The following is a 12,253-nucleotide window of genomic DNA, read 5'->3' on the forward strand; positions in this document are numbered from 1 at the left end:
AAAATTTTATTTGACAGAAAAAATATCATTTGCAACTCTTGCAGAAACCTTCACTAATAAATTACTGATGCTTTTTCCTCTGGTGGAGTCACTATTCTGTTAATTTCTTCTTTCATAGCAGAATCTACAGATTCCTGAATCAGCAGTAATTGCAGTTTGTTCATTGTTGTGTGTAAAGTCTCTAAGATGATGTTAGTTTTCTATCGGTGAGAAATATTGCATGAGATTTTAGAGATGCATCTAACTTTTTTTTTCAAATTTGTTTGTAGAACAATTGCTGCATGTCAAGTCAACTCTACAAAAGCAGAATGACACACTAAATTGTGAAATTCAAGAATTACAAAAGGAGATGAAAGAAATGACTCCAAATGGACACCTGGAGAACCTTCTGAAACAAAATAAGGCCCTGAAAGATGAGGTTGAGGAATTAAAAGCTAACTGTGATGTATTATCAAAGGCATCCATTGAAACTCATAGCTGTGATAATGATAATATGGTTTTGGAAGCAGTGAACACTTTTAAAGCAGAATTGGATATGAAGTTGGCAGAAATAATTACTCTTGATATACCAAAAGACTTTTATACCAACAGAGACAGCTTGGATGTTATAAATACAGTTGAAGCCTTAACTAAAATGTGTATGGATTTCAAATGGAAAAAAGAAACATTAGAGCGTAAAGTTGTTGAACTGATGAAAGAGATAACAGACTCCAAACAGACTTTGAATGGACATGAGGAAACCATAAAAATGCTAGAAAATGAGTGTAAACTTTTAAACAGTAGTGTTGAGTCATTAGTTGAAGAACTTCACGTTTCTAAAAGTGGAACTGATGAAGTTCTTGCCCCTATTCCAGAAAACAGTGAAGAAACTGAAGCCTTAGAACAGAAAATTACAGCACTAGAAAATGAAGTTGATGTGTTGAGAGAAGCTAGGTCTAATTTGGAAACTGATGCAGCTAAATTACGAGAACATGAAAGCAACCTTGTGAAACAATTGCAATCTACAGAGGCAATGTTACGAAATCAAGAGAATATTCAGAGAGAAGCAGCAAAGTGGCAAGAAATGGCAGATGATGCAAAGAGAGAAATTAATGAACTTAGAGACTCGAAACTAACACTTGAGGCTGAAATTGATAAATTAAAAATCCATGAACAAACTGTCAGTGAATTAAGGGGAAAGAATGAGGTCTTGCGTGATGATATACTTAAGGCAAGAAGCGAAGTTCAGTTGTTGACTGAAAAAGTAGCAGAATATGAAAATTCAAATTCAGCATTACGAGATAAAGTTATGGAATTAGAAGAAAAAATTGCAGCTGCTAACAGGCAAAGCATTGATGACAAAACTGAGCTTAGGAAAATGCAGGAACTGCTTAAGGTAACACAAGATAAATTAGGTGCAGCTGAAAACATGTTAATCAGTATTGAGACTGAACATGATAACCTCAGAAAGGTTGCTGAATTGAGAGATGCTGAAATAACAGGACTGAAAAAGAACTTGGAGGAACTGGATAAAATGTCAGAAAGCATGGCACAGCTGCGTACTGCTCATACAACTCTTCAGAAACATCTAACAGATAGTGAACAGGAACTGCAAAGCATAAAAAGCCAGTTTGAGATCAGTGAAAAATTGAATAATTTGCTTCATGAGAAACTTAATATAAAATTTATGTCTTCTGAAGTTTTAGTGGGTGATGAAGTTGGCCTGCAGAGAAAGTTAACTGAAATTGAAAATTGTGGCAGTGCTGACAAACATTATATTGATCAGCTGAGAAATGAACTCCACACAAAAGAACTGAAATTATATGCATTAGATCAGGAGTTAAGTTCTCTACGGATGGAGGAAGAGAGATGGAAAAAAGATAAGGAAACTGTTGATGAACTACAATGCATGTACCATGAAATCTTGTCACAGTTAAACAGTAAGGAAGAAGAGATCATGGCTGTAAAAGAGACATTAGCTGCAAGTGAACGGATTAATGCTGTGCTTCACAAGAAGCTTAATATTTCATACAAAGGAATCAAAGCCCTGCAGCAAGGAGGTCCATCAGTTCAGCAGATAATTCATGAAATTGAAAATGTGATTGTAAGAGATGAAAATGAATTTAGAAATCTGAATAATGAATTACAGCAGAAACAATGTAAAATTCAGGAACTGGAGTCTCTCAATGAAATGTTGAAGAAAGAGATTACAAATAATTTACAAGGACATTGGGAAATGGGCTCTCAAAAACAGGCTTTGTCTTCTCAGTCAAATATACACAACACTGGAGATACGGAAGTCTCAAAATGGGAGGAAGTAGCTTTCAGTGCTGATCAGCAAGTGGATAACACATTACAGTTAAAGTCTGATTCCTCAAAGGAATGCCAGAAGCCATTAATTGATGAGCCAAAGATGCATGACACAGAGCTGGAGAGTGAGATGTCACAAGATAAATTACAGCAGAGGTATGAGAGCTGTAGATCCCATAGTTTGGCTGATGGTACTGCACATGCTGATTTGATATTCTTAAAGCAACTGCTTTCTGCAAAAAACAAAGAATTAAGTGAAAAACAACAAGAAATATTTGAATTACAATTGCAGTGCCAGAGATTACAGGATGTAGAAGCTGCACTTACTGTTGCAAGAAATGAAGCTGCAAATTGGAAATCAGAAGTGTATTCCATTCAACAGAAACTTCAAGAAGAAATGAAATACAAGACTGAGGTGACATTGCTAACTGAAAAACTACTAGTCGCTGAAGAAGAACTTACCAGAACAAAACAGAAACTGAAGGAATTTGAACAACTGAGGGAGGCCAAACAGGCTCTAGAATCAAAATATGAAGAACTCTGTCATTCAAAAACAAAATTAGAGGATGAAATGGAGAAACTGAAGGATATGGATAAGTCTAATCTGTCCAAAATACACAGTGATAAATCAGTAATGACCTGTATGAAGGTTCTGGATGGTACACATTTGTCTGCTGCTAGTGCTGATCATGTTCAACATGAGACTGGCCAGTATATAACAGAAACAAACAATTCTACTCTAGGGAGGTCACCTGTATTATCATTGCTCCAGGAAAGAAATAGTGAAAACAACTTGCTAAAATTGGAGAACAATAAATTGATTCCATTAGCTGTGTCAGATAAATCAACTGCGTCTATAGTTCAGGAAAATAATGATGGATTAAAAGACCAAATAAGATTGCAGAATGAAGATGTAATTGGAATGGCCAAAGAAACCATTGCAAACCTATCCAAAATTATACAGGATAAGGATATAGAAATTGAAGGTCTGAAAGGAAAGACATTACAACTGCAACACGAAAAAGATGAATTAGTTAAAACTGTTCACATAAAACACCAAGAGAATATCCAGTATCACAACGAGATTCAGCGTCTGAGTGGCCTCCTGAGCCAAGAATTGAGGAGATCACAGGAGATACAGCAACAGCACAGAGGACTGGTTAAGCAACATGAAGACAAGCAGAAATTATTGCTGAACACCCAGAATGAAGTAATTTCTCTTAAGCAGAGACTGGAGAGACTTGAAGCAAGCTACATAAGCCAAAGCAGTAATGCTGAAATAGAAGGTAATGCTCCCATAAGAGAAGGAAACCACACTGACGAACTGAAGTCAATTATAGTGAGTAAAGACCAGGTTATTGAGAAAACTGCTTCAAGGCTGAACATTTGTGAGCAAGAGCTAGAGTTGAAGCAACAGGAGGTCAAACTTCTCAAAGATCAGTTGAATGCTGCTCATCACACTCAGAGAACTGTTGATTGTGAAAAGAATGATGGTCTCAAGGTTGCAGAATCTTCTAATACTCATCCAAACAATATGGTAAGTATGTCAAAAGACTTTAGTTAGGTTTCAACATTAGTGCTACATTTCATTGTGATGTTCTGCATTTCTGAGTTTAGGTGGGAAATGAAGCCACAGTGGAACTCCCTGAACAAGCTACGCTTATATCTCGAATACAGGATATGGAACAGGAATATCATCGCTTGACAGTCTGTCTTCATGAGGAACAAGCAAAAACAAAATATTTAGAAAATGAGGTATTTAATTTATGTAGTATTATGAGTAAATACATTAGAGTCTCACTATATTATGAGGAGTTGTTACTCACCATATGGCGAAGATGCTGAGTTGCAGATAGGCACAACAACAACAACAACAACAACAACAACACACACACACACACACACACACACACACACACACACACACACACATACTTATGCAAATGCAACTGACACACATGACGTTCCATCCTGGATTTCCCATTGTTTGATCATAGTTTCACTATGTTTGATCATAAATTAAACTATGAAAAATCCAGGATGGAATGTAACAGTATTATGAAAAGGAAATATGCTACTCACCATATAGAGGAGATGCTGAGTCTCAGATAGGCAAAACTATTTGCAACTTAGCATCCCCATTATGTGGTGGGTAGCAACTTTATTTTTCATAATATTGATCTTAAACAGATATTTTTAATTCTTATAATAATATCTAAAAGTACCAATTATCAATTCTCCTTCATTTCAGGATTAAATAAGGGCATGCCAGAGAAAACTTGTATTCAGTTTGAATCCCCAGATCTAAAATGATTCTGTGTAATATCTCTGATTCACTAATTTTTGGTAATGTGTTTACCAAGCTTCTTGGTCTGTCTTTACTGTGCCATGTTTTTAACATTCATTAGGCTGTACTTCTTTTCTTGATGGTACTAACAGTGAACAAACTTCAATCAGGTTGACAGACATAGGTGAGTATGGATTTGGCCAGTTTGTGAACATAATAAAACTAGCACATATTTCAATTACTATTATTTCATGAAATGGTGAAATGCCAGTGTGCTGCAGACATTTGAATTTTATTTCTGTTGACTGTGTCACAAGGAAGGTGGGAAACTATATAAAACGTCTTCAACCTCTGCAAGTAACTTTATAAGGATGGGGATACCTCCAAAATCTGTGACATATGTTAAAACTTTATTCTGTAAAACCAAAATACCCTTACAGACATTAACTTACATTTGTGGTCTTGTAATCCTAATTGTCAAAAATTGAAATTCACCTCTGAAAGGATGGACTACTTTTGTTTTTTCTTGTATCAGAAACATACATATATAGACTAACAATCAAATCAGAAGTAGGTGACTTAGAAATGGAAAATACAAATATGCTGAACTTGTATCTTCATATCACATGTATCAAGAACTTGCAACCTCCAAGGTACTTGTTAACTGTGACATTTGCCAAACAACTATGCAATTGAGATGTTATTTTATTTTTGCTACCCGTTTAGGCAATTCTTATGCCAACTTCAAGCCCCATATACACCTCTCAAAAATACTTGATATTGGCATACTGGGGCCATATTCTTCTGGATGTCATGAATTTGTAGCTCAGGCACTTCCTTTGAAGACTTGACTGCAACTGAGCACACTTGCCCAAGTCTTCAAAGGAAGCACTTGAGCTACTAATTCACAACATCCAGAGCCAGTATGATAATATCAATCATTTTTTTAGAGATTCATATGGGGTCTGAAGATGGCACAATGAATTGCCAAAACTCATAGCAAAAATGTAATAAAATAAAATAACATCACATCTCAATTGCAGGGCTGATTGGCAAATTTCATTGATAAATATTTGACCAGCTGCTGTCCCATGTCCATGATGGATCAACATGTCTAAGGTACTTGGTGTGGCATGAATGGTATCATCTGCTGTGCAAGATGTTGAGCATAAAAGGTACTGAAACTTATGCCTTGTGATTTCTTCTTGTCAACATTTACAGTATGTGTCGTATATTAATGTTCAGCACACCACCACCTACGAGGCAACTCACCTGAGACAAACTTCTGCCCTGTTTTGTGAATATTTGTGTTCTTGGTAAAAAGCATGCCATAGCTAATGCAGTAATGATTGCTGACTGTTAAGAACCACCCAAGATTGCAATCCTGTTTCAATCTAACCATGTTTGACTTTCAGTTAGTATGTAGGTCTTGCTGGCCATGTATTGATACTATAAAAATTAGGGCAGTGATTCAACTTAAACTCATATTGCTTGATTTGCAGACTGCAGTAAATAAAAATACTTTAATGCAGATAATAACAGCCAAGGTGGAACCAAGTCTCTAACATTTGAATAAATTTGTGGTTTTAGTATTCCATGTGAAGAATATGATCTTGAAGGTTGTCAAGAGATGCTGATGTGGCACAAGAATGAATATCATCCTGGTACCATATGGAAACTTAAAGCTTCTTGATAAATCATGTACATATGCATGCAGGATTACCTGAACATCATCTTTGTGATTATTATGGCATAAATTACATTGAGGAGGTACCAGAACTAGCATTTTTTCCTATGATCAATATTTTGGTTCATTATTGCCCCACATTTGGATAGGAAGGAAATGGAGCTTCTCAGGTAGTTAGTGTAGTACTGCCAACCATATGTCAAAAGACACTAGGTTGACAATATTATGTAAAGGACAGACTGTTACTCACCATATAGTAAGTTATTGAGTCACAGATAGGCACAACAAAAAGACTACTAAACAAGTAAGCTTTCAGCCAAACAGCCCTCTTCTGAATTATGCAACATACACATTCATGCAAACACAACTCTCACATGCATGATAACAGTCTCAGGCTGCTGCTTCACAACCTGTGCCATCTAGATCCTTCCAACCAACAACAACTTTTCTGAATTGTGCAGGAGGCAGCTATATCTGCAATATATCCTATGCCCCATAACCGTCCTGACCCTAACCTTCATCAGTCAACGTCCTTCACCCACTTATCATATCCTCCCCTCTTATGACTGGAGCACTACACAAGCTTATCAATGCACCTGCAGTCTTTTTACTTCTCTCTTTTCCCACTCTTCACCCTCCCTCCACCCCCCACCAACTGTCTAACCTGACTGCAACTAGCTGCTCTAACCTCTCCCCTCCTCATTCCTGTATGCTCCCACAAGCTGTACTTTACCATCCCCCAGCCAGCTGGTGTGGCCGAGCGGTTCTAGGTGGTTCAGTCTGGAACCGCACAACCGCTACAGTCGCAGGTTCGAATCCTGCCATGGCATTGATGTGCGTGCTCTTCTTAGGTTAGTTAGGTTTAAGTAGTTCTACATTCTAGGGGACTGATGACCTCAGATGTTAAGTCCCATAGTGCTCAGAGCCATTTGAACCATTTTTTTACCATCCCCCACCCTGCCTGCCCCAGCCTTCTCCTTACCCCCAACATCCAGACTGCTTCTCTCAACATGCACCATTGCTCGCAGTCGAAAGCTTACTTGTTTAGCAGTCTTTTTGTTGTGCCTATCTGCAACTCAACATCTCCACTAAGTGACAGGTAGCAATCTATCCTTTTCATAACATTGTAATTATTCCATCCTGGATTTTCAGTTGCTACATATTAGGTTGGATTATTAGCACTACTGCATATAGATTATATGATCTAGAAGTTTCATCTTTTACTTTCAATTTAAATGAACATATGTTTGTAATTTTATGTAATACTTTTATTTGTTAGTGACCAATCACAATCCCTCTGTCATTATCAAGCATTTACGTATTATCAAAAACCATCCATTTTGTGTTAACTGGCAAAAGCCTGATACTGACCATCAGGTTGAGACTACCAATAGCAAATAAAAGTATTACACAATGTTACAGCTTCAGCAGAAACATCTCTTCATTTAATGTGTATTTAATGACTGTGGTCCTAGTTATAAGAGAGAACACTTACTTCGAATTGAGATTCAGACAATATAATATTGTCCTTATTATGTTATTCCAGTAGAAGTAATTACATCATTGGCTGCCATTTTTCAAAAGATGAAATAAGTATATTATTCCTGTTCAGCACTGAAGCATCATTCATATCATAGTGGTTTCTGTGGTCTCCTCATGTACTTTCCTCTCAGGTCTCTGTGCTGATATGTATTGTCAATTAGTTGGAACATGAAACAAAAATATTACTTGAGTAGTTTGTGTTACAGCTTCAGTACACTATTTTCTGCATGTGTCCAAGTCATCCAACTTGTTCCATAAATATTACACTCTGCTCAGGCCAGTGGAGAGCTAGGAAGGGGTAGATCTCAGTGAGCCATATGATTTGATTATCTCTCTCTCTCTCTCTCTCTCTCTCTCTCTCTCTCTCTCTCTCTCTCTCTCTCTCTCTGTAATGCCTGTAAATGGTTGGTGAAGTGGCAATTTCAACAAATGGAGCTCTCTTTTGTTAACATTGTATGTCATTTGAGTACAACAGTACTTGCACATGAAGCAACTCGTACATCCTCATTTAATGTCTTAATATTTGGTACTATCAGAAACATGCTCTAGTTATGAAATAAACAAAATAAAGGAAAATAACTCTGCTGCTTTCCTCGAGCACACTACACTACATTCCTGTATAGCATACCCTTGGATGCCTTTGGCACGGTGATAATGAGATGATGAAGACTACATAACTACTGTGAAAACAGTCTTCTAACACACAGTGCAGTTTGCTGGCTACCACATATAGTGTTTCTGTGAAGCCAAGAAATGCTCTAGGAAACACTTTGTTTATCTTTTGTTCATAACATAAGACTGTGAAAGGGAATTTATTTTCCCTAACTATGGTGATGTGCCTTTAAGTCAGCTTGATTACAACATGTCAAAGATGGTAATAAAGGAAGTACCTCTTTTCTGCCTTTGCTATATAGCACTGTAGTAAGTTTTGTAATATGGAAGGGAGAATGACTTGCAAATCAGAAAACTGATGCTGTGTGATTGAGAGCATGGTGTTAACCTTTGTTACTGCTTTCTTCTTACTGTGACCTGGAATTTCTTCTTACTGTGACCTGGAATTTCTGTGAATTAAATCTGTGTTTTATATATATTCACACCATTTTTAAGAAAAGGTGTTGAATAAATTTGGCAGATTGTCTATTTTGTGATGTCTGATGTCTGGGCCCTAGGGGTCTAACTGTTTTTAACATCATGCCCACAAATATTGCTGATATAAATAGAAAATTGTTAAGAGTTATTTCTTGATTGTTTCATGTTATGTGATAGATGGGGCATTCTTCATAACCTACAAAACATTTTTTTTTTTCGTTCCAGTCAACAAAAATTTTGGTTTAGGAAATGGAGTCAAGAAGACAGAGATAATAAATTATACAGTTTATTTTCTTACTCCTAAAACACACACATAAACACCTGTCCTTATTAAGCTCTGTGACCTAAAACTATGTACCTTATAATTAGAAATAGACTAATAGGTTATAAAACTGGTAGTTACAGGAAAAGAAGGAGAAAGAAGTAACTTTACAAAAGGAGTTGGATCGCCTGCGAGAACACTTGGTGACAGTGGAGGAAAGCTATACTCAGGAGACATTACGTGCTGAACAACAAGTTCAGAGCCTCCAAGCAAGGTTGAGCAGTGCAGAGGAGAGACTGAAGTGTTCTTCCACAGCATATACATCGGCCAGGTAAACTACATTGTTTCAATTTTTGTTTTATCAAAATTATTATGTTATCCTTTATAACACAATAAAATGGAAAGTTCAATTAAGAAAAATATTACGTTAACAGGAAGATAGAAGTACCTACATTCAGAGAGGAAAGTTTGTAGCTCCAAATAAACAGATAGAAATACTTTTTGTTCCTTAAATCCACGCTGGGGAAGCCCTGAAGGATGTATAACATGTCCTAACAAAATAAATACATAAATATGTGTATACATTTATGAGTACCACACCCACAAATGACTCAGGTTCTGCTCAGGCAAAAAATGTAAGCAGCGAATGTCCCCTGTACATTCAGTGATCCACATTGCTCACTAGTGTGTAGAAACTTCTGAGAATATAGCCATCCCACTGGGTCTAAACATCCCTTTTTGGTCACCATAAACACTGACATTGGGTGTCTTACACCAAGCAGTTCACAAGCAAAGTGCACTCTTGTGAGCATCACAAATGGCTTGAGAGCAGCTTGGTTCACAAGTCTGTATGCACTTTAATACACACATACAAAAGAAGAGCTATGCCAATATTTCCCAAAGATCCAAAATTAAAAGAGACTGAAGCTGATAAGTTAACTTTATAATACTTAATAACAGTGACCACATTACTGCACCACAGATTTAAGTGACACATATTGATATTATTGATAATATACACATCAGTTGCTGCTTCTAAAAAACTGTTATAGAAAAATATCTAAAGTATACTTCAGACTTTATATGTTCCTTTTTTAGGGTGAAAAGAGGACTTGGTTGGGAAGGAAAGGGGGGGGGGGGTTGTAAGACTCTTAAGTTGAGAAGGACCCACTTGTTTGTTGTGAGTCCATCAAGCACTGTGGTTTGACTGACCTCCACCTCTTCCCCTACCAGTTTCTCTTTCTTCCCTGAAGAATGAACATAGAGGGTCCAAAAACTATGGTTACTATTTCATGCTTACATTTCAGAGTGGTTTGCAAAGTATGTATGTAGATGTAATATTTAAGTCATGAGTTCAGTGTATTGTTTTGTAGCACTGCAGCCACAATAGGGCAAAGACATTTGATTGTATTTACAGTGAATTGTTCCCAGTGCCTGCTCATGTACTGTTCAAGGTAAATCATGCACTATAAGAAAAGTTGCTTGTGGCAGAGTCTTACTCACACGGCATACATAGAGGTTGTATTAATATTCAACTTGTTTTGCCGTTTCCAGATATTATCCAGACATACTTTGCAGTGCTTAGCCATTTGTCAGTTCCACAAGGGTGTCAGAGATTTATGAATGACATTGCTACTGACGTTTTGAAGTGTAGGTTATTCTGCCTGATATCAGCATTGTTCTCGCATGATATTTTTGTAACATAACTCATATCATCATCAGGTGATACCCGATACTGCTTATTGAGTGGAACAGGTACAGTATTTGTACCTGCAGTCCTCTTTCTCCATAGTTGGTTCCAGGTGCTCTGTCTGCCATCTGCTCCCTCTAGCAGCATCCTGAGGTGTTCCACTTTCAGTCTGTTGTGCATGTCTGTCCTGTGTAGTTTTAGGTGTTCCATCTGCAGCCCACTCCCACCATAAATGTTCTTAGGCATTGCCTATTTGGTCTGAGCACTGACTTTTGTCTTAGTTCAGTACTCTTGTCTGCATGCTGATGTTCCATTTTTGGTTCAATGCTGTTCTAGATGTTCCCTTTGTAGTCCGCTCCTACTAGAAGCATCAAGCAATGTTTCATCTACAGTCTGGTACACCTGGTACTCTGTCTAGTGTTCATTCACCATGTCCACCTCAGTTCTTCTTTTTATGGAGTTGTGTTGCTGCCCGTGTTACATTCTCAGCACAGGATCCCAGGCTCTGCTGAACTGGTACCCATTGACATGATTTTCTGTTAGCTACAGGCTCTCTCATAACTTTACACCAGCATCTGTGGTCCGTGCCAAAACCCTTGCTTCATCATAGTTTATGGAATGATTTAATTCCTGACAATACTTGACAATGGCTCATATAGTCACCTGTCTTAGACGATTGTGCCTCTAATATTGTTTGCATCTGACATTCATGGAATCATACTGAACAGGAATATCACATCAAAACTTATGGTTATATAAGTTTCTGCGATATGTAGTTGCTTGAGATGTTGCAAGAAGTACTAAGAGTTTCAGATGTGGTGAACACGCTTCCCCGTGTATAAGAAGGGCAGTTTCTTGAAGTACTTGGCAGATGCGTACCTTGTGCCATTGTTGCTGACAACTGGGCAGGGTAGGCTTGCCTTGCCCTCTTTGTGTACGTTTGGCAGCCCGTATCATATATTTGGAAGTGGCACTCTCAATTGTAGCTGTTTGGCGTTCCAATTTCCTTCAAGAGAGCTCTGGTCTTCTTGGCCACTTTTTCCATAGAGTCATTATTCTGAAAGTCTGTATGCAGGGTCTTCCAGAAGTTGCTGCACTTTCTCATCATAATCAGCCTGCTGAAAAACAGTAGTGGAGTTCTCTTTGTCTACTGGCAACACTACAATGCTTGTCTTCATAGAGCATCTCGAATGCAAGTCCCTCAGTGCCTGAGATATTTGATTTTGGATGCTTTGTCTTGGTAAGCACTCAGCAAGCCTCGCGGTGAATTTCTTGTGCCTCACTTGATGGGAGTGTGTTGGCTACTTGCTCCACTGCACTGATAAAAGCTAAACTGGGCACATTTCTAGGAGTTGTCGATGCTTTCAAAATTGTGTCATAAAACTTCTTGCCACTTTTTTAATAACA

The 12,253-nt window shown here is 37.6% G+C and overlaps 1 protein-coding gene across 5 annotated transcripts in view; it reads left to right on the plus strand.

The window, feature by feature from the left end:
- LOC126326538 (thyroid receptor-interacting protein 11-like) overlaps positions 1-12,253 on the plus strand; it is a 414,334-nt gene that overhangs the window by 318,273 nt on the left and 83,808 nt on the right. For all 5 annotated transcript variants that reach the window (XM_049995698.1, XM_049995689.1, XM_049995711.1 and 2 more), the window contains 3 exons: positions 270-3,826; positions 3,907-4,044; positions 9,294-9,487. In XM_049995698.1, the coding sequence (XP_049851655.1) occupies positions 270-3,826; positions 3,907-4,044; positions 9,294-9,487 (3,889 nt within the window). The remainder of the gene's footprint in view (positions 1-269; positions 3,827-3,906; positions 4,045-9,293; positions 9,488-12,253) is intronic.

This window comes from Schistocerca gregaria, chromosome 2 (genome assembly GCF_023897955.1).
Source record: "Schistocerca gregaria isolate iqSchGreg1 chromosome 2, iqSchGreg1.2, whole genome shotgun sequence".
Lineage (NCBI taxonomy): Eukaryota > Metazoa > Arthropoda > Insecta > Orthoptera > Acrididae > Schistocerca > Schistocerca gregaria.